Source organism: Polypterus senegalus, chromosome 15, assembly GCF_016835505.1.
Source record: "Polypterus senegalus isolate Bchr_013 chromosome 15, ASM1683550v1, whole genome shotgun sequence".
Classification (NCBI taxonomy): Eukaryota; Metazoa; Chordata; class Cladistia; order Polypteriformes; family Polypteridae; genus Polypterus; species Polypterus senegalus.
In genome coordinates this window covers 26,572,322-26,596,422 of record NC_053168.1, presented here as the reverse complement: position 1 = coordinate 26,596,422, position 24,101 = coordinate 26,572,322, and the positions used below count along the sequence as shown (strand labels likewise).

At 37.1% G+C, this 24,101-nt stretch overlaps 1 protein-coding gene across 1 annotated transcript in view; it reads left to right on the top strand.

Annotated features, from left to right (window-relative positions):
- The window catches only part of col22a1 (collagen, type XXII, alpha 1), a 401,136-nt gene extending 389,153 nt beyond the window's left edge, over positions 1 to 11,983 (top strand). Inside the window, exons 62-65 of the mRNA XM_039736671.1 lie at positions 4,285 to 4,351; positions 7,563 to 7,742; positions 7,873 to 7,950; positions 8,244 to 11,983. Of these exons, the coding sequence (XP_039592605.1) occupies positions 4,285 to 4,351; positions 7,563 to 7,742; positions 7,873 to 7,950; positions 8,244 to 8,431 (513 nt within the window). The 3' untranslated portion in view covers positions 8,432 to 11,983. The remainder of the gene's footprint in view (positions 1 to 4,284; positions 4,352 to 7,562; positions 7,743 to 7,872; positions 7,951 to 8,243) is intronic.
- The last annotated feature ends 12,118 nt before the right edge of the window (positions 11,984 to 24,101 follow it).

Here is a 24,101-nt window from a genome sequence, read left to right as displayed (position 1 = left end):
TTTAAAGTCACTCATCTCTTCATTACGACCCATTCAACTGCTAGTGTTTGTCAATGGAGATTGCATGGCTATGTGCTTGATTTTAGGCACTTGTTAACAATGGGTATGCTTGCATATGCACAAATGAGGGGCTCAAAATGTGCGTACACAAATTCCTACGCAAACATCAAGATTTATAAAAGAGAACTTGACTTAAAAGCTTGTGTCAACTCTAACTCATGCACATGCAACATTCCAGAGAATCTGGGAAATGACGACACACTTGATCAAGCAGGGAAATGTAGCCAAACCAGCTAAATGACAGCTTGCATGCATAATCATATCACTGGGCCATTATTATAATGAGTGTTGATGTGACAAATATATTACACCTTAACAGTGGCAATTATGGTGTACAGATTGCATTTTTTTCCCTTTTAAGAAAGCTAACCGCTACATATTTGTACTGAAGATTTGTTTTGGTTGTTTGTCAGTTTTTATTGACTACCTGTTGTCACTACTCAGGGAATTAGCCATCTGCTCAAGAGCATCTCCGTCAGGCTTCATTCCATCATGCCTGCTGTGCTGTAGGTCATTAACCAACCTGTGAGGCTCTACATCCAGTTTTTGTATGATTTGGGTGTAGATATATTAAAAAATGTTTTTGCTACCATAAAAAGTTAATTGACAACACCGGTCGGTTCTCCTAACATAATCTGAGCAATTTATTGCACTCATATTGCAATAAGGGCATCTAGCGAGAATGAAGCTGCTTTTGTTAACCATAAGCAGTTTCATTCCAATAATGCACAAGTCATCCAAGATGTGACTGGCAAACAACTGGGGTCAACCCATGATTGATTTATTTTTAAGGTACAGCAGCTTTGACAGACATGATGGTGCTGTGTATGATGCCTGACTTGTTGGTAAGGTAACTGGCTGAACACTCAGTGTTTCATATGACCCTTACTGTACATATTTTAATGCTTGAATCCATGCAAAGTTGTATAAATGTTGCCCCTGCACTCTATAATTTGGAGGGGTTTTCACATACTTTTGGCATTATAGTATATCACGGCTGTTTTGGCATAAATGAAGCACCATTTCTAACGATAAAACAACACAAAATGGTGGTACCCACAAGTAAACAAAATGCTGGTTTCATACATGATACATAAACTGGTAAAAATTAATAATCAAAACAAAAATAGGAAGAAGCCACAAAATAGTAACAGGAATAAACTGTTGGTATATAGCAATATAACAATATTCAAAAGTTCAAAACCAAAATAAACCAAAAAAGATAAAAAATGAAAATTCCAAAATCATAATATCCACAACCATTAATATTAGACATTCAAAGGATAAAAACAATGATTTGTAACATTCTAGCAGACAAATCCTTTCACAATATGGGTAATTGTCTTTTTGGTAACATTTATGTAATTCAGGTATCTACTTTTTTATTACAATGCTAGAGGGTTCCCCCATCCCCAGGCCTGCGCTATGCACCAGCCACTTCGCCTCTGTGCCGCACACATTATGAAGAGGGGGGCTGAACGCACCCCAAGGAGACGCGGTCGCTCTTCCGAAACCCCCTCTTAAATGGTGATACAAAGGGAAACAAATACAGTTTTTTTTTTTACCTCCTCTTTGCTCGATCAGCTGCTGGATTACTGCTGCTGTTGGGCCACGTGATCTGCATCTTCCACGATGCTTCGAACATTTAAAAGCCTGTACAGCAGCTGTCCTACTCTTTGTCTTTTATTTCCAGCCACGGGCATGATTAAATCTTTTGGCACAAAGTCTTGTCTCACGGGAACGTGAGTTCTTGATATTTTTTAGTTTGAAATTTAAAAAAGGAATAAGGATCAGAAAATCTGACAACATCACATTAAAGTTCAATAAATTCTGAAAAGAATGATACCAAACATATATATGTAGGTTTTAAAATAAGCCTCATTTAAAGCGTGACAAAAAAGTGACATAAAATCGTTGCACAAAATCGTTGCACTTTTAGGCTTAGGATTTTATATATACAGTGGAACCTCGGTTCATGACCATAATTCATTCCAAAACTCTGGTCGTAAACCGATTTGGTCGTGAACCAAAGTAATTTCGCCCATAGGATTGTATGTAAATACAATTATTCCGTTCCAGATCGTACAAACTGTATGTAAATATATATTTTTTAAAGAATTTTAAGCACAAATATAATTAATTATACCATAGAATGCACAACGTAATAATTAACTACATTTTAAAACATTGAATAACACTGAGAAAACCTTGAACAACAGAGAAAACTAATACTTGAAGAGTTTGAGCTGTAGCACTACGAACTGCTCGCTAAAAACACTTTTTTTATGAGTTTTAAAGCACAGGAAAAAAAATGAACATTTGAAAAATCTGTAATTTAATAAACAACCAAGAAAAGTAACATTGCAACAATGCACGCTACAAACCGATCACTGTAAACAGAAGTAAAGTGAAGGTTAAAATCCAATAGAAAAGAGTCTTCATTAAATACAACGAGGTTAAAAGAATGCTCGGATCTGTCTCTTTAAAAACAAGTCTTATGTGTCCAGCCATCTCTCTTTTGCGTGCGTGTGTGTGTGTGTGTGTATCTCTTGCTCACGTGCGTGTGTTTGTGTCTCACTCGCGTGCGTGTGTCTCTCTCATGCGTGTGTCTGTGTGTGTCTCTCTCTCTTGTGCGCGTCTGTGTGTCTTTCTAGCATGCGTGTCTGTGTGTCTCTCTCTCTCGCTGCACAGGGAATGCACAGGGAGAGACTGAACACATGTGGAAATCATCGGCGCGCACAAACCGAAAGGGAAACTGGCCTAGTCTGAGGTCGTGAACAGGTGCAAAAGTTTGGCAAACTTTTTGTTGTAAACGGATTTGTACGTGTTCCAAGACGTTCGTGAACTGAGGTTCAACTGTATAGAATAGACTGATGTTGAGTAGTGACAGTCATTACATAACTACTGCATCTTACCTGACAGATGTGCTTGAACTGGAAACTATACCAGCTTTCTCCATCTATTTATTAGTTTCTCAACACTTATCTTTTTTAGGGTCACCATGATGCTGTATTACTTAATATAATGAGACATTCAAAAACCTGCATAGTCTAATTTAGCATCAGTGCCTTGTTAGGAGAAGGAGGAGGTTAGGAGCACTCACTGATACAGTACATTGCCGCACATGACAAACCAACTCAAGATCTGGATTAGGACCCGAGTGCAGCCATGCAACGGGTGATACCTCAGCACCACACTAGTTCAAATGGAGTAGAACAGTGTGAGGTTTTTATGGTGGGTAAAATACTAAATAAAGAATGGTTTTGAGTCACCATTGCAAATGAATTCAAGATGAATGTCCTTAATTACATCAGCCTGATGGAGCCCTGCCATGTGAACAGCTGAATTCTCAGTGGCAAGACTGCCTAATCTAACAAAGCAAGTAACTGTTATAAGTTAGGTTAATTTACATAACATATTGAAAACGCACTTCAATCTACCCAATCAGAGAACACAAAAATGGTATATTCTTCTAACACACCTGTTTTAAAATGATGTAATAGTCCCAACAACAGATTAATAGTCTTTTGGCAAACATCTGCTTCATTGAATAGGGCTTTTTATATTTAAATTATTGTCAGAGAACAAAATAAAAAGTTCAAATGTTAGATGATTTTCTCTCTATAATGATGCACTGGTACAACTGATTCCAAATGGGCTCGTTAAACAGGTAGACCCAGTTTCAAATACTAAACAAATTCATACTGTAAATGTTTTCCCTTACAGGAATCAAAGCCTATCCCAGCAGTACTGGGTGCAAGAACGAACTATTCCTGAACCAAGCATCACAAGGCCCACCTGCTCATATACACACACCAAAGCCAATTTTTGAACTACGAATTAATATGACACATGTGTCTTGAAGGAAGGGAGAGGAACCACTGGATATAAAAAAATATGCAGACATGGTGAGAAGATGCAGGCTAAGGATCCATGAGGCAGCAGTGCAAACATTCACTCTACTATGTGGCTGCCACTTAACTTTCAGAATACGCGTCATGTCATTTTCTAACCCCTTATCCAGAACAGGGACGCAGTTCTTCCATCTAGCATTGGGCGCAAGGCAGGAAGAAAACCCGGGTAGGGCGCCAGTCCATTGCAGTTCCCAATACATATTAATATATATTAATTTCATGTATTTGTTATTGCCTGTGCATGAGGTGTTAGAAATTTATATTCATATTTATATATGTATTTTAATGTTTTACTTTTATTTTACCACAGGGAGAGTCCACATCACTAGAAGAACTACGAAGACTTGTCCAGGAAGAGTTATCAAAGCAGCTGGATGGTAAGACAATATTTTAAATTACTTTCCAAAAGGACACACAAAATAAACTATGCCATTTTTATAAACATTAGTAGACACAATACAGTAGATAAGGTTACTTTTTTTTCTTCAAAGCCGACTGCAAATTGGTTTTAATTTTGTTTTAGTGAGTGTAAGAGCCAAATCATTTAAGTTGTTTATATTAATTGTCATTCTTTCTTAGTTGTGCTAAATTTGTATAGGATTAATAACAGAATTAATAGAACAGTAATCATGTCATGACATGTGCCAGATGATAGGTGGCTACTCATTCAGACACTGGCACCCCCAGAGTGTAGAGGGCTGACCGTGTCTACAATGCTGTGCAGAGTGCCCCATAAGACTCGTCAAATGCACGGTGTCTGGATGATCAGGTTGGAGGATGAAAGTCTGCAACATCGGGATTGCATATGTATGACGTTGATTAGCATAGTCCATATATGGTTGCTTGACAGATGAGGGGTTCAAGGCGAATTCACATACACACATTTACAAATGATTGTGATTTATGAAGGGTAAATTGCATAGAAATATGCATACACCAGATTTTATAAATAAGATTTTTTTTTAGTGTATGCATTTTCCTGTGTTTCGGCATACAGTACACATATTTTTACACATGAATCCATGCAAATGCAAATTTTTATAAACAAGACTCCTGCACAGGTTACACTTTAAGGTGTCCAATATAAGGCATTTATTATTAGTCAATGAACATTTTTAACTATTCTATTATTAATGAAATAGTAGAATTATTTAACAGCTATATTTCACAGTTTTATATTATGTTATAAAGATGAATGTTTTATAATATGCAGATTGCTAATAGCTTCTTACAATGGATACAAGAAATCAACAGTGAGTCAAAGGGCATCGGCCAGTCCAAGGGCACAATCACGAATATACCAACATGGACAATTTAGAGTCATCAATTAACCTACCCTAGCCTGAGAGTTGAAAACTGGAATTTCATCTCTTTACACTGCTCTGTAATTTTTTTCCCTCCTGTCAAAACATGTAGGTGTTCTTTATAGATCTAAAACTAAATGTGACATCAGAATTGCTCTGTCACTTCCATGTTTTAAAAGATGAGCATTTAAAATGAAAAAAAAAAAAAATTAAAGAAAACATTTTTGAAATATTACAAATTTCTCATATACAGTAATTGTTTTTAATATAATTCTTATTTACAAAGGGTGGTATTTCTTCTTTTATAATCCTGAAGATTATAATCTCTGAAGATGTTTCACAGTGCAGTGACCAACAGATGTCTGCTACCACAGACTCACTCAATTTCCTTTTATATTTTATCTACCTCTGAAAAAACATTTGTAAAAAAAGTAACATTTGATGTCTCAATAAAGGAAGGCTGTGAATTCTTTTTCTATTTACTATTACCTGCTGAAGACCATGGGTGGATCAACCCAACATTGCATATTTCTTTAAAAAACATTTAAGGATCAACTTTCTCTTTTCCGGGCAATAGAAAGGCATCTTTTTAAATATAAATTCCAGGCTATAGACAAAAAAAGAACACTGATTGATGTCAAACGTGTGTAGCAAATACTTGATTTTGGATTGTTTTCACCTCAGCGATCTTTACGAACAAGTAAAATGGCCGTTTTTAGGTTCAAACTCTACTTTAAATAATGTTCCGAGTATCAAAAATACATCATTAAACAAACTAGCGGGTTCTGACCCCTGTGTGGGCACTATGTGCTACTCATTTCCTGGATCTGCTGCTTGTGACGAATCGTGCTTTGCTTTTGGATATCAACTCTGTCTTTGATATCTCTGTCTTTCGAAACTATTATTGCTGACAATTCATCACATGTTGGTTTATTATACTGTATACAGTACAGGCCAAAAGTTTGGACACACCTCCTCATTCAATGTGTTTTGTTTATTTTCATGACCATTTACAGCACTCCATCACTCTCCTTCATGGTCAAATAGCCCTAACACAGCCTGGAGGTGTGTTTGGGGTCATTGTCCTGTTGAAAAAATAAATGATCGTCCAACTAACCTGACTTCTGCACAACACAACTGCTGGTCCCAACCCCATTGATAAAGCAAGAGATTCCACTAAATAACCCTGATAAGGCACACTTGTGAAGTGAAAACCATTTCAGGTGACTACCTGTTGAAGCTCATCGAGAGAATGCCAAGAGTGTGCAAAGCAGTAATCAGAGCAAAGGGTGGCTATTTTGAAGAAACTAGAATATAAAATATGTTTTCAGTTATTTCACCTTTTTTTGTTAAGTACGTAACTCCACATGTGTTCATTCATAGTTCTGATGCCTTCAGTGAGAATCTACCAATGTAAATGGTCATGAAAATAAAGAAAACACATTGAATGAGGAGGTGTGTCCAAACTTTTGGCCTGTACTGTATATGAGCGTGATCTTTTGGATTTATATAGAAATCCAAGAAAACTCCTTTGTCTGTGTTTTTCAGATAAATTTTGTTTAAAGTGCGATACTTTTGGAGATATGGATTCGTATCCATTATTGGCTGTAGAATTTCTAATACGTCCAATCGTTTAACTATTTCGATTCTATGTTGCATCGCCTCTCCATGATCATCAATATAAACCTGACTGAATTGTGGTTTCATCGAAATTAAACATTTCTTCGAAATTAAATGTTTTAATTGTTGCGGGACCACAGATTCTCATAGCGTATGGTCCTTAATCATGTAAATCTACGTTTTGAGCACTTAATGATGCGAACATGAACAGATTATTGTAGATTCACATATTTTGCCTGTAGTGTTGTGGATTTCACTTTCACCAAATAAGCAATCTTTTATTTCTCGTGGATACACCTCTTCATTGGGAAGAAACACTACTTTTCCCTGACGGCAACATAAATTAGGCGATCTACAAGTCTAAATATATTTTTTTAAAGTCTATTTTTGTTCCCAATATGGCATTTTTCACTAATTCACTAGATATTTTGCAAAAACAGTTTGTGGCAGAGAAATTCTATTTTCGGAAATGGATTAAACTCCCTTAATCTATAAAGTAAATAGATTTTTTTTGTGTGTGTGTGTGGTAGCATTTTGGTGCAGATGGTTGTCATTTTCTGCAAATTGTTCAGATTATAAAGAAAATGACTTTCTAATCAAATAAGGAAGAAATAAGAAATAGCAAAAAGTGAAATGATACAATAAATGTTCTCTTCCCTTTCAGCAAAAATGGCCTACCTCATGGCTCAGATACAGCCCGCACATGTTAAATCTTCACCTGGCCGACCAGGTCCTCCAGGACCTGCAGGAAAAGATGGTCTACCAGGCAGAGCTGGGCCACCAGGTGAGCCTGGGCCTCCTGGGCAGAATGGCGAGGGTCCGCAAGGACCACTTGGTCCTAAAGGTAAGAACTAATCCACTTTATCATATTTTAGAACTTAATGTGAGAAAAACCTCCAGATACGTAGAAAATTATTTTTATAAAAATAACATTTAGCACAATTGCTATGTCAGAGTTTACTTTTTTATTTAAGGTGAAAGAGGAGCAAAGGGAGAGAGAGGAGAAGCTGGTATTGGCCAACGAGGAGAAATGGGTCCACCTGGTCCTGTTGGTGGGTTTCAAACTATTTTTGATATTATTTCACTTTTTAAGTAGAAAACAAAAACTTTCCATTTACAAAAAAAGCTTTCAATACAGTAAATTAAAACCATGCTACATTATGTTGTGAATATATTAGTTATCTGCTTGTTTATTTTGGAAGAGGGACCTCAGTTAATAGCTCTTTTTATCCTATAAGTCATTTCATACTAGCAACTAAGTTAAAAATAGTAATTGCGAGATATCAAAACTTAAATATTTTTCAAAAGACTCAAAGGTAATGTTGTGTTTTATTATTCTCCACAGGGCCTCAAGGTATTCCTGGATATGGAAAAGATGGAGTGCCAGGCACAGCAGGGACTCCTGGAGAGCCAGGAAACACTGGACCACCTGGGCCTCTCGGACCCCCAGGTCCACCTGGACAATGTGATCCTTCTCAGTGTGCTTATTATGCTAGTCTGGCTGCAAGACCATCAAATGTCAAGGGGCCTTAATGAACAGTGGGCAATTTAGAAAAAAAATGTAATATATATATATATATGTATGTGTGCATGTATATAGATACAGTGTATACACATACACATATATAAAATTATGACATGCAAATAAATGAAAATGTTTTGAGTCTTTGAACAAAATGTTTAGCAGCAGCTGCTGGTCAGACTTTTTTCATTTATGTTAAAATGTTTTTGGATTTTTACCTACATATCAACATTGATTTGCTGCAAAATTAAACTTGCTTTCCAGAAAACAAACTAGATGAAATTCTTCTTTGAGGTCATGGCTGGAAATTAGAATTGAATTTCTTGAAGGCACTGGTACCCCACATTTCATATGAATCACAATTCGCTGGGCTAACAACATTTAAGCTCTTTGTCTGTGTGAGACCTCAATCACTTGTGAAATTCAGTCTGTTATTTGGTCTTTCTTACAAAGAAAAGATTTATTTTTTAACATAATTTTGATTATGCAAAACATTTAATTAATAAGCTTGTATTTTATTTTATAAGCTTCTTAATGACAGCCAAGGAGTCATATCAGAGCTTTATGCCAATAACTCGGTCACTCTTCAGGGTAAAACCGTACCTAAAAAGAAGTTCAATTTGTGCCTTAATGAAGGCCAAGTAAAACAGATGAGGAACAAAGAAATGTAATCTGCACAGAGTACGTGGCCAAAACAGTGGTAACTGTGCTATGAAGTCAGGACTGTGGCATCTCCTCAACTGAACTGTCACCCCATGTCCAGTACCTTCACCACAAAAAATACCAGTATGGGTTTTTAACCTAAACAGCATCACATCACTCTTATTGAGAGATCTAAGGTCCATGTAAATCATCAACTTGTGCAAACAAACTCTTCAGTGTATCTTAAATGATGCCAAAACCTAAGCATAATTCTACAAACATAAACAAGACTCTGTTTAGTTTCTGTTATATTACTTTTAATGTTACTGACAATGTTTTTATGCCCCTCGATTGTTGACTGTTAGTATTCTAGTCGCATATGTTTAATTCAAGTCTAACAAGACTTTTTAAAAAATCACTTTTAATCTTGGTTCAGTCAGATTAATAAGTAATGATTCCTGTATACATGAAATTAGCTCCTACCGTATTGTCTTTCTGTTCAAACATGTCAGCCCTCCAAAACTAGTAACCTTTCTGTGCCTTTTGAGTGTCATTTGACTATTACAAATCTTTATTTCGCAGACGCTTTTACACAAGATCAAGCAACATTACATTATGTTTTTCTTTCTTTCATTATTCATTTTTTTTCTACAGTTGGCTGGTTAGGTGCTTTGCTCAGGGTTACACAGTGTGCCAAAGGCAGGAATTGAACGAGCATCAATAGCCACTGTCTCCTTTAAAAATGTGACGACTTTTATTCAAAAACACTCGACTGAAAATGCAGCTAGTTATTTTTGACTATTCAGGATCTATTTCCGATAATTTGATTCTACAGTACTCAAAGATCTACACAGTACAACTTTAACAATTAATATGTGTAGAACAGAATATAAATACACAACCTTAGAGAAGTGTTTATGAGTGGACACAGAGAAGACTTTACTTTAATCTAGTATAGTTAATGTTAAATTGAATATTCAAAAAGCTCTAAAATCTTAAACTCTTTTGTGATGACCAAGTTAAAAAGAATGAGGTGAAATGAAAAAGACTTGCTGTAGTATATATAATGTATAGAGGATGTTTATTATCCACAAATTAAATTGAAGCGTCTCTTTATTTTTTCTTTTTTAAATAGTAATGGCTTACCAATATCTAATGTAAGAGAAAATCTTACACATTGTTGGCTTTTCACAAGGACGTGTACATTTTCCTTTAACAAAGTCAGAACAGAAGATATAATCGCGGAAATATTCCTTGTTTGTTATTAGTCGCACTTACTGTTTTGTATTTTATTGGTTTTTATCAGCTACAAAGATCCCTCAAAAAATGTCTTTGGGACTCATTGTCTCTTTCAGGTAAAATCATTTCTCGGGTCTTTGTCTACAAATCTGCTTCATGTTTGCTCAGGTTTGGCAAAGTTCAAATATGTTGTTGCTACTGGTTTTTTTTATGGTAATAAATGAAATAAAACTCACACAAAAAAACTGAAGCGCTAACTGTAGCAGTACATTTGCGGAAATTGTACAACATCTGGAACATTCTACACCTCAAATCATTTTGCGCAGTTAAAATTTCTCGATCTCATTTTGTGCAATAAGCCACCACCGTTTACAAATAAAGCAGATACATTTAAATTATAATTAGTTTTGTTTGAAACTATAAACCCAATTTACACAACTATAAATAATTTATATATATATTATATACAGCTGAATTATCTCTTTGAAATCTTTTAACACAGTACATTAGACGTTGTTATTTATTTAATTTTGAGGCTTGTGAAACTGGATGGAAGGAATCGGTTTTGCAATAAAATATTTATGGTAAAGGTGCTATTTTCCCCTTACGGGTTCTGGGGTTGCTATGTTGTTGTTTTTAGTAGATGTATAAAATAATTATTAGAATCACTCATTATTCATGTTTTTGTCTTATCTTTGCTAACATTTATTTTGACAATGTACTGTAATTCAGTATTTATATTTTGGAAAGCAAGTGTTTGTGATACCTTTTAGAACAATATTAATCTGAATGTTTGGCTTTGGCTACACAATGCAAACTGGTGCTGTTTAATAGAAACATTTATTCTTGCATATAACAGTAATACTTTATAATCTGTTGGGTAAATAAGTTGAAATATGTGACATGTTCATGTTTCATAAGAAGAAAAATTGTAATTAAGTATACCCTGCCTATTTGGGATAAAATGATCCTCACTTTTTCAGGTGCAATTTTGTTTTTTTGAACATATCTAGTATTTTAAGGATTAGGAAGTGCAGAGCTTCTTAAGTATTTTTGTACACTTTTTCCAGTTCAGGAGTATTCATGTTAAATTACCAAGGCATTTGATGACATTTCTATTAACTACTCATCTCAAGGTTAAAAAAGGTTGCCATTTTTGAGACAGCAAATGCTTTTCACTGCATAGATTTTCGCCATGTTTATTCAAATTGTCAGAACTTTGTTTTTTTTTAACATGATTATCCAAAGTAATAAATGTTCCAAAATTTTAAATCTCCTATTATTATTTGTATTTCTTTCAAACTTATATTATTACATTACGTACAGTGACAGAGAACCTAAAAGAATTGAAGTGGGAGTGTATTAGATTAAAATCAAAAAAAGGAGAATTGAAGTGAGAAAGTTAAACTATTATAATGAAGATGCACAAAATAAAGGCTTCATTGTTATAATGGACTATTTATTAACATTTTTTCTGCTTATCCGTTGCTTAAAATCAGAAATATGGCACTTCATTTGGGAGGTTTTGTGGCTGCAAGTTACAAATCTGTTATTAAGTTTTTTTATTTGGTTTTCTTATTTTAATATTCTCATTATCGCCACCATTGGGTTTTGATGACGATCTGCACCATCTTATTAATTTTTGTTCTTTAATAAACACTGTCAACGTTTTGTACTGGGAAGTTGTGTCTGCCTCTCACTCACCACTGGTCCATTTTGGTCATGAAATACAAGAAGCTCCAATAGAAGATGGTGCCCATTGGCTGTGAGGGCATCACATGAGGTTAAACATGCTCTAAATGTTTATAGACTCAATAGATGTTTGTTGCAGTAGCTTTTTCTAAAAAAAAATATCTTTTACCTTTTAAGAATCTGTAGTTTTGGCTTGTACAATTCTTTTCGATGCTAAATTTTGTCTCACGATTTGGCTTTGGTTACAGTGCAGTCCCTCCCCGGCAAATTGATGCTTTGTGTGGATTTTTTTTGACTACATTTCTTCTCCCAGTTGCTTTATAAATTCTTTTGCTAGATCATCTTGCTTAACTTTCATAAATAGCCTTGTAAGCAACAGGTCATCTCCTAAGTTACAAAATTGTTAACTTTCAGTTCTCTTTCACACCTCCAACTGTTTCTCTATTGTAGTGGCCACACTATCTAATGTTCAGTCGAATCTTTTTCCTGATGTACCTTTCAACTTCAGACCAATTTGATTTTTCTATTAAACTGTTTTTAGTCAACTCAAGCTTATTGTCATGTGTACATACTGTAGTACTTACCTTGGAGTTGGGCCATCCTAGTTATTAGTCCTAGAGATGGTGGTATTCCTACAAAAATCCAAGAATGCTGGGGAACAATGGACACTATTGGGCTCTGTGTCCACAGCATCTCTGAGTCCGCTTCTCAGTTAAAAGGACAGTAGCCCTTAAATATTTTTAGGTAGTAAGGTCTCAAATGGTGCATGTTTCTTGCTACATGGGTTTATGGGACTTCTGCTGGGTTCCTACCAGTCTACTCACTTACTGCCTTATGCCATTGCTGAAAATTCCTGTGCAGTGCACCTTCTAAAGTCACAAGGAATAACACTTCTGGTGGTCTCAGTCAAGCCAAATTGGCAAGGACAGAAGCACTCCAGTTACCAAAATGGAAATCCTTTATGGGGGGATCCTGCTGTGGCGACTCCTTCCACTGTACTCTTGTAGTGCTCTTGCCAAATCTAGGTAACATGTCATGCTTTAAGGATCCTGTACTGTAAGTCCACTTTTGAAAGAACCGTTAAATCGTGCAGTATTCAGCACACAACTCGCCACATTTTTACAGGCATGTTATAGAGAGCACACTAACCAGCTCTATTACTATGTGGTTCAGGAACTATAGCATTACTGTAAGGTGCTACAGGGAATTGGGAGGACAGCATCACTGGTGTGTATCTGCCTTCCCTCCACAACATCTTCATTAAATGCTTCCTCTGTAAAGCATCCAGCATTGTGGCCAAATCCACTCTGTCCCTGCTTACATTTTTTGTCCTTCTCACCCCATTTGGTAAATGGTACTGAAGTGTCCATGCTTGCTCAAGAAGACTTCTTAACAGCTTTTAACCCCAGACTGTCAGGCTCCTTGATGTTTCCACTACCACCTCCTGTGAACTTCGGTAGTGTTTTTTACTAAGAACTTTGTTATTATTCTACAGTAGGATGCAAAAGTTTGGGCAACCTTGTTAATAGTCATTATTTTCCTGTATAAATCGTTGGTTGTTACGATAAAAAATGTCAGTTAAATATATCATATAGGAGACACACACAGTGATATTTGAGAAGTGAAATGAAGTTTATTGGATTGACAGAAAGTGTGCAATAATTATTCAAACAAAATCAGGCAGGTGCATAAATTTGGACACCGTTGTCATTTTATTGATTCCAAAACTTTTTGAACTAATTGTTGGAACTCAAGTTGGCTTGGTAAGCTCAATGACCCCTGACCTACATACACAAGTGAATCCTATAAAGAGAAAGAGTATTTAAGGGGGTCAAGGGGGTTTCCCTCCTCCTTTAATTTTCTCTGAAGAGTAGCAACATGGGGGTCACAAAACAACTCTCAAATGACCTGAAGACAAAGATTGTTCACCATCATGGTTTAGGGGAAGGATACAGAAAGCTGTCACAGAGATTTAAGCTGTCTGTTTCCAGAGTTAGGAACATATTGAGGAAATGGAAGACCACAGGCTCAGTTCAAGTTAAGGCTCGAAGTGGCAGACCAAGAAAGATTTCTGATAGACAGAAGCGACGAATGGTGAGAACAGTCAGAGTCAACCCACAGACCAGCACCAAAGACCTACAACATCATCTTGCAGCAGATGGAGTCACTGTGCATCGTTCAGCCATTCGGCGCACTTTACACAATGCGCCGGGGCTGGATCTTTCAACAAGACAACGACCCGAAACACTGCTCAAAATCTACTAAGGCATTCATGCAGAGGAACAAGTACAACATTCTGGAATGGCCATCTCAGTCCCCAGACCTGAATATAATTGAAAATCTGTGGTGTGAGTTAAAGAGAGCTGTCCATGCTCGGAAGCCATCAAACCTGAATGAACTAGTGATGTTTTGTAAAGAGGAATGGTCCAAAATACCTTCAACCACAATCCAGACTCTCATTGGAACCTACAGGAAGCGTTTAGAGGCTGTAATTTCTGCAAAAGGCAGATCTACTAAATATTGATTTCACTTCTTTTTTGTGGTGCCCAAATTTATGCACCTGCCTGATTTTGTTTGAATAATTATTGCACACTTTCTGTCAATCCAATAAACTTCATTTCACTTCTCAAATATCACTGTGTGTGTCTCCTATATGATATATTTAACTGACATTTTTTATCGTAACAACCAACGATTTATACATGAAAATAATGACTATTAACAAGGTTGCCCAAACTTTTGCATCCCACTGTAAATGTTGGAACTAGGCTAAATTATAATTATAAAAAATGCGGAAATTTTCAGTAATCTCCACCTGAGGGGAGATTAATAATAAAGGCAGGACAGTCAGTTTTTCACTAAAACTTTCTCAGATGTGACAGAATCTGTGTTTATGTCAAATTTAAATATTTCTTTTTTTAGAAGCTGCTAAGAAAATAGGAAACAAAAACAGGCACTCAATAATATTTTCAAATGTATGTTTTCTGATGAAGTATATCTCATGTACTGTACAAGGGCAGTTTTTTCACCTCTGAAGTGTTTCCAAATATGTCAGCTGTAACTGTCTAACATTTCATGGTTATGGCACAAAGAAATAAATTGTTACAGCATTTCGCAACCTGGGTCCCCTTTCCCAACCCAAAACCTCCCCAATCAGGGATCAAGACATATTAAAACAGTGAATCATATAAAAACTCTGAATCCCATCCTCTAATACACTCTTACACCCAGGTACCCCCCTCCCACACACACATTTACATTAAAATATTTACAGTGTTTGCTCCTGCTTCAAATAGTGTATTTTTTCAATACACACACTGTTAGCTGTGTCTCATTATGTCAATATATGGACATTGTGGAGGACTGCTGGCTTCTCATGCCGGTCCTCACCCCCAGGCCGCCAGGAGGAGCTCTCCTGACAGCAGGATAGTGCCCCGAGGTCCAGCAGGGCCTCATGGACTTTGTAGTATTTATACACAGCCCTGTTGGATACCTTGGGGGCCACCAGGAGTCGCTGTGGGGGGGCTTATGGGCTCTTTTATGCCTTATGACCCGGGAGTACATCATGGTCATGTGACGGGAAGGAACGACGAGCTCCCGGGTTGAAGTAAAGGACTGATTGCCCTGACCCGGAAGGAATAAGGAACTGTGGACTGATGAGACAGGAACACCTCCAGGTCAGGGGCTATAAAAGGACAATGGCTCAGTCCAGACACTGAGCTGAGCTGAGCTGGGAGGTAGAGGAGCAAATGTCTGGGCGAGGAGGAGAGTTTATTAGGAGTTAGTTATTGGTTGATGAATAGTGTAGTGAGGGAGGTGCTTGGTGCACTGTCTTGTAAAAGAATAAAAGAGTCTTGGACTTTTACCTGGTGTCTGGAGTTGTACCTGAGGGTCCAAGGGAGCACTAGCGCCCCCGACTGCCACAACCTCTACGTTTTGTTGAAGACGTCACAGTCGCTGCCATCAAATGGTATGAAGTTTGCGAGTATGTGAACTATTGAGCCAGAGCTAATGACCCAGAAATGTGAGGTAGTACTTACCAAAGGTCACCTCGTGACTCCTCTTATTTGAAGGACATCTTATAGTTGATACATTGTACAATAATGTGATTGGACTTGTTTTGATCAGGAGTATCTGCTGTAAGTACTGATGTGTCACTTGTAGATATTTGCTGTTGTTTTGTGAAATAATATACGAGAGCACAAGAAAAATCAGAACAGCAGTGTAACACTATTTCCGCTTTTCAGCCTAGAGCTCACATTTGCTCAGTCGATGGGAGGGTTCATCACATTGGTTAAAATCTATTGGTCCGGACTTCTTTTCGATTGATGTATAACAGTTGGGTATTCCGTTTGCAGAATAATTACTGCAATTTTTTTTAAACATTTTTTGTGACCTTTATGCAACAGCACACATATGATTTCTTGACAAAATAAAAGTTAACCGTAAATATTGTGACAATGTGATTACTAGGAATATGAAGTCAACACCCGTCACTTACACTTACAAGTATTATTTGGGTTGGTGTGTGGCATAGTTTACCTGCATGATATGGCAAAAGAGTTTTAAACAATCACTCAGCCCAGTATCGGGCCATTCAGGGTTTGAGAGGGTGACTACTGTAATAACTTAGTTTAATAACCTAATATTCTAAAGAAATAACTTTACTTAATTTGTGTTATATTTAGTCCTGAACAAATGAGCCAAAAACGTTGAATTTGTTTTCAACAAGAAAACATGTTGTAATGTGTAACCGAAACATGTTAATACCAAAACGCCAACATAAAAACAGTAGGAAAGGTATGTCCAGTATCTACTGCTGTACTGATACAGGTTTAGTACACATGCTTTATGGGATATGTATAGAAACAGTCATCGCAGAGTCCGATGTTGCAATCAGGTGACTGGAGGCGTGTTTTTTTGTGTACTTTTCTTATACTATTTTTTCTGTTGCTAATGCATGAGATAGTAGAATGTCACTGCCCATTTTGCATGATTGATGCTGCCCCTTGTCTTATTGTAGGCTACCACACTGCATGGCATAGTGGCTTCCACATTTCCTCTGACACAAACATTGACAGTTGATACATTGTGCACAATGTTTAGGAGGCTTACGCCTTTCTTATCCTTCTATTTGATCAGACTCATGTGACAGAATTTACCAGACATTTCATGGAGGTTCAGTCGTACATTGCCATATGCATCAGTTTTACTATCCAGTATCAGCCAGCATCTGATGACCAAGTCTCATTGTCATCATTATCGTTTGATTCAACTATTATTCTAACACTTTACTGCTTCTTCTTTCCATGAAATTGTGTTTTGTTTGAAGGCTCCATCCAACTCATTTTTTTTCCAACATAATATTATTTTGTCCACTTGATGGCAGCAGTATACTGTCCTGAGTATTATTCAGGTTAACACTGTACATTGAATCATAAAAGCTAACCCAAGAAACACTCGGGGTTAACCGTTTTTATATGGATGCTTGGAGTTAATAACCTAATCTAATAATGTCTAATATGTTTTATCGTATGGTTACCTATTTTGAATTGTCTTGTATTCTGCACTTTTGTTGTAAAATGTGTTGCACTTTATGTAGTCTTGTGTTGTTGCAGATTACAACCTGGGCTTGAAAGCATGCAATTTCATCTCACTATTTAATTTTTTATATGGCTGTGCTGACAATAAAGAGGACTTGACTTAATCTGACTATAACTAGAAACAATAGGATTTTGGAATTCAATGATAAGAAATATAATAATGCTTAAATAAAGAATATTTGTAAACCCCACTTTATCCCTCCTTGTTTTTCTTTTAGGAATGCATTGGTTGATAATATATATTAGATATTAGTTTGAACAACTTCTGACAGGGATTGAATTACATATTAGGTAAAAGATATAATATTTAAGCTACTTTATAAGTTTTATCCAGTTAAATGTATACTTTCTAAGTTTAAACAAGAGCAGGATAACTTCTGCTAATGTCTTTATACTGCTGATGGGGACTCAAAGTGGTGCACCTGTTTGTTCGCTGCATGGTTTGAAAATTATTTTGGACAGATTTGCAGTGTTTTATTTATAGGGACGTAATGAGATATTTGTTAGTTTAAGGATTCTGACATGGATGTAATAATGTAGGTTCTTGTTTCTGATTTTTATACATGTTCCCTGACCTCTAAAACTTGTTTAGGCCTTGTTTAGTGCTTGATACATTTTTCCCAAAGTTGAAAATAAATAGCTTTTTCTCACAACGCCATTTTGTTTTTCTTACATATTTTTGGATGGTTGCTATGTTGTTGCTAGGTAAGATCAAGCAGAAGTGTGTGGCATGTAACATATCTGGGCCAAAAGTATAAAGGTCACATCATGGACTTCCTGGTTGTCCTTGATTGGATTCAACCAAAACCTTAAAACTTTAATTCCTTTGTTATTTTGAAGCATTTCCAGCTCTGATTTTTGACAGTGATTTAAGATTTATGGCTTAGCTTTGGTTATTTTTTATTAATTCATTTATTTTTTGTTTTTTGAATCCCTGTTCTCTCTATTTGACTATGATTTTTGTCACATGCACTGACCTTTATTTGTTTCCCAGTTATCTCTATTATGAATCATTAAATTTGATTTCAGGGCATGCTGAACAATGGAGTTAAAGCAGTCATACACTGCCTATAAAATGTATTCACCCCTAAAAGTTCCATCCATCCATTATCCAACACGCTATATCCTAACTACAGGGTCACGGGGGTCCGCTGAAGCCAATCCCAGCCAACACAGGGCTCAAGGCAGGAAACAAACCCTGGGCAGGGCGCCAGCCAACCGCAACCCCTAAAAGTTTTTATGTTTTATTGTTATACAAAATTGAATCACAGTGGATTTAGTTTGGCTTTTTTGACATTGATCAACAGGAAATAACTCTTTAGTGTCAAAATGAAAACAAATCTGTGCAAAAAGGCTTGAATTAATTAAAAATATAAAGCATACAATAACTGATTGAAAGCATTCATTCCCTGTAACCTCTTTAGTGAAAAAACAAGGACCTTTTTTCTATTATAAAAAATGTTACTACATGTAAGAAGCATGTAAGTAATAAAATGTGAAAATAAACACAGCAGGAAAGGTATTACCAATGTTCACTGCTGTACTGATAAAGATTTGGCACTCATCCTTCGTGTGATACGTATTGAAACATTTACAAACGCACAGCCTAACGTCACAATCAGGACTGCAGAAGTATATTTTTTTGTGTACTTTTCTTATAATATTTTTTCTGAGGCTTGCACATGAGAGGGTAGAACGTGTCTCATCTGCATGACCTAATGACTTCCACATTTCCTCAACACAAACATTGACAGTTGCTGCATTTTGAACAGTGCTTAGGAGGGGTCAATGCCTTTCTTGTCCTTCAATGTCATAACAATCATTTTTCCTTTTTGCCTCCCACCTACTTGCATTCCGCACCGGCATTACATGACTGAAGTCATCAGGCATATCACGGCGGTTTGGTCATGTAGTGCCATATGCATCCAGCTTCACTATCAATGTCAAAATCTGATGACCACTACACGTTGTCATCACTATCACTTGATTCAACTATTGGTTCAGTTTCATTAATTAATTATTTGTATTAAATTATAATTAATTTGTAATAATTTATGATTTATTTGGTATTAACTTATTTTATTTTATTTGAAGAAAACAACAAGACATTTAATCAAGTCAGACTTATACAACAGATTACTTCATGGTAAAACTAGGAAAACAAAAATGAAAAGAAAAAAGTATCAGTTAAAAAAAGGAAAGCAACTAAACAGAATTCAACCGTTTCAATTCAACAGTTTAAAAAAAAACAAGAAGGGAACATGTCCTTTTCCCCTGAGAGTTTCAGTTTGTTCTAAAACTGGCTTTACAGCTTCTTTATTACGCACCATTGAGTTTTGATCAATGGCTCCACCTCATTCATTAATATTGTAGCAATCTTACTGTAACAGATTCAAAAAGGAAGACGCATATGACAAAAAATGATTGAAGAACAATTTACTTGTAATAGTCTGAAATGAATACACGAATGAAAAACAATACAAACAAAACTGAACTTGTAGCTGCGGGTGTGTAAGGCATTTTCAAGCACAGGTAAAACGTGCGGCAAAAGAAATCTCGCAGTCCAAAAGTTAATGTTAAAAGATTTGCTGAAAATTCAAAGCAAATAGTCCACACAAGAATAAAGAAGAAAGTTTGTTACACACGTAGAAGGCAAAAAGTTACAAAAAATGTATATTCTCTAAACTTAGCTTTACTTGTCAAACTTTAGTTGTTTCTATACCTAAAGATGCTTTACTTCATCTTCAGTACACTTTAAACGTAATGCACTGCACATTCACTAGAGCACCTTGTCATTCATGTTACTTGGCACGTAAGTCACGGTTTAAAACCATGTGCCCTCAACACCTTACACATGGCAAGGCAGGTCACAAAACTGAGTATAATGTATAGTCAGAGAGACTAGAAATAGTTAGAATATACTAATTCAATTCAACTTATAGGGCTTGTAGGAAACCCATATAGACTATGCACTAATATATAGGGAAACATTTATATAACTTAAATAAGTAGCAAATGGCTCTTACAGAACTAGAGCTATTTACAATCCTCTATAAACCCCTCTGTGTCATGGCCCTGACAAAACAAAGAAACACGGAAATAACCTGGCCATCCACAGATTCCTCCAAACTATTCTGAAATTCCCACCTCCATTCCCTAGTCCCTCCGCTCAGGGCACTACCTCTTCTTTTCCTTTATCAATTATATTACCTGCGGCAGTCCTCCCTGCTGCTTTCCGCCCTCCTTGCTAGACTCGACAGTCCTTTTTCCTCCAGGCTTCACCCTGGCTGGGAGGCTACAATATTGATAACTAATCTTAGAGAGGCAAAACACACAGAAGTATTCATGATTTTTGCAGCATGATGTTAATTCATCCACTAAATGGCTGAAAAATACTGTCCTGAGAGTTAATTGGGCTTAAAACAACAATTAAGGATATCATTCCATAATACACTGAGTCTGACTCAGGAATAACTGTAATTACATAGAATTCCGAGCCTGAGTGGTGCTTTGGGTTAAGACCCAGAATGTGAATACAACACATCTAAATCAGTGGTATAGCCAGTAGGTTTTACAAGTCATAGATTGAGTTCAATGAAGATCACAGTCTGGGTTTCAGTTGACTGTAGTATAAATGTACCTGTATGTGAAAGGGCCATCTTGTGTTGAGCCAGTATGGTGGTCTAACCGATGCAATTAAGACAAAAGAACATACCAAGCAACTCTGTAAAAGGGTTATTAAAAAGCACAAGTCAGGGATGGACAAAAGAAAATATCCAATTCACTGAATACTCCTTGAAGTCCAGTTAAATCAGTCTTAAGAAATGTAGAGTATGGTAGAGCTGTAAATCTGCTAGAACACGCCATCCACAAAAAAATCAAGGATTGTGCAGGAAGAAGATTAGTGAGAAAGACCACCTTGAGGCTGGGGACACAAAGCTGACAATAAATGTTGACCAGGTGCTTTACTGGCCACAGCTTTCTGGGAGAGGGGCAAAGAGAAAGGCACTGTTAAAAAAAACCCACATGACATCTTGCCTGGAGTTTGCCAGAAGGCACTTGGGAGACTCTAACGTCAGCTGGAGAAAATTTCTATGGTCTGATGAGACCAAAACTAAGCTTTTATTGCCATCAGATTAATACATTGAATGTGAGTTGCAAGTTAAATCGTATCTTATTGAGCCCATCAAGACGCAAAATACTGTACCAGATAACTCGTATCTCAGTATACAGCCACTGTTGATGCAGCCAGCTAGCTGGCAAGTTTTTCTGCCATGTCTCATTTATCTGGTATATACTGTATATATATATGGTGCTGCCATCTAATGGATAGCCATAGAATGTTTTTCTTTTTTAAGACGCAAAAGCTTGCGGAAAATAATACTATAAATAGTGTAGTTATCCATCCAGTTTCCAACCCGCTGAATCCGGATACAGGGTCACGGGAGTCTGCTGGAGCCAATCCCAGCCAACACAGGGCACAAGGCAGGAACCAATCCTGGGCAGGGCGTCAACCCACCGCAGGACACACACAAACACACCAAGCACACACTAGGGCCAATTTAGAATCACCAGTCTACCTAACCTGCATGTCTTTGGATTGTGGGAGGAAACCGGAGCGCCCGGAGGAAACCCACGCAGACACGGGGAGAACATGCAAACTCCACACAGGGAGGACCTGGGAAGCGAACCCGGGTCCCTTAACTGCGAGGCAGCAGCGCTACCACTGCGCCACCGTGCCGCCTAGTGTAGTTATGTTCTTGCAAAAAATGTATAAAGCTGCTCATTTTTTTTCAACCGCTAGATTTGTTGCAAGATGTCTGTTTTAATGATAATGACAGTAGTCGACATAGCGACAATCATTTGGATGATGTGGAACTTGTATCTCTGGCACTGATGTGGATAGCTGCCCCGAAGGCGTTTCTTCATTATAAGGCATCTGGCTGGCTTGTCACAATACTCAGGACAGCAGTACATGGATATTCTGTCACCCACTGAGCGCAAACATTCACCGACTACCAAATGTTTTTTGAAAAACAAGTGTGGACATCACATATGGTATACCAGGGGGTGGTTCAGGGAAATGGGAAATTTTGGAACTAGGTGTTAGCGACCCTGTGGTGTTGGCAGTTGATTGGGACAAATGTGACCTTGTTTAGAACCCCTTGCCATTAGTTACAATGGTGCAGTGGAGTGGTTGCGTAATGAGGGTTCACTGTGAAAGACTTTTATAAGAATGCTGATAGTATGACTGCTGCACAAGGGGAATTTCAATTACCAGTTAGGACGTTATGATCATGTCCTGTCTGCTCATGCGATTACAACATGGGTGCGTAATTTTGACAAAATGGGTTCAGCCTTAAAAAAGAAGTCCCTGGGTGGAGCCACTTAGCATACTGCCCGACAATCAATGGCAGCTATTCGACGATTGTTTGGAAGGCCTGTCATTTCACACAATGGTGACATTCCATGGCCTCTGAAATCCCCAGATCCTGCAACCATTGCTGAACTAAAAAGGAGGACTGAAGAGGAAATCGCTGGAATTCCTCTTGACATGTCGAACAATGCGGAATTTCCACAACAGGCTGTCAGAGAATGTGTACGGAGAAATGGACAACACCTTCATGAGGTTTTCTGCAAAACATAAAATGAATGAATATTGATTACCATCAGTAATTGCTTATTCTCTACAATACATTTCATCATTAAATGTATTTTTCATCATTAAATGTATTTTGTAATGTGTTTATCAGTGCATTGAACGTCAATCGAAAATTTCCCATTTCCCTTTGCCACCTTGTATTTATGGAAGATGTTCTTCTAAGCCCACACTCTGCATGGTGATATCCTTCAAGAACTCTCATTCAATTGAAGACTTTTGGTCATGTTGCTAGTCGAAATAAGGCACTTCACAGTTTCTTTACATTTTTGACAGAGTTACTATTGATAATAAAACTGTTGCTTTCTAATACACTTTTTACAGTCTGATAAGAGTTCATTATTTATCATATATCCATAGACCAATACTGCATGATAAATGGGCCACCAGTCAGTGTTTGAATGTCCTGTTTGGTGTAAGCCAAATACTGGCCTTATCACAAACACACCATCCTCACTGTAAAGTATGGTGGTGGCCACATCAGGCTCTGGGGATGTTTTTCTGCAGCAGACCCTGGAACACTGGTGAGGGTTGAGGGTAAAACAAATGTAACAGAGCACTGGAGGAAAACCTGATGCAGACTACAAGAAACCAATGCTTTGGCAAAAGATATTTTTTTTCCTGCAAGACAACAATCCCAAATGTAAAGGTTAAAAACAACAATGTCCAAAAAGAAGAAGCCTTTGATTTCAGTCTGTAACAGCCGGTGTAAAGTTTGGGCGCATACACCGTCAGCACAGTGCTTTCAGATCTAAACACTAGCGTGGCGAATTGCTCGCATACTGAAGTGACCTTAGCTGCAGGTGGAAGTCCCATTTTGCTTATGGGTGCCAAGCAGAGTTGCGT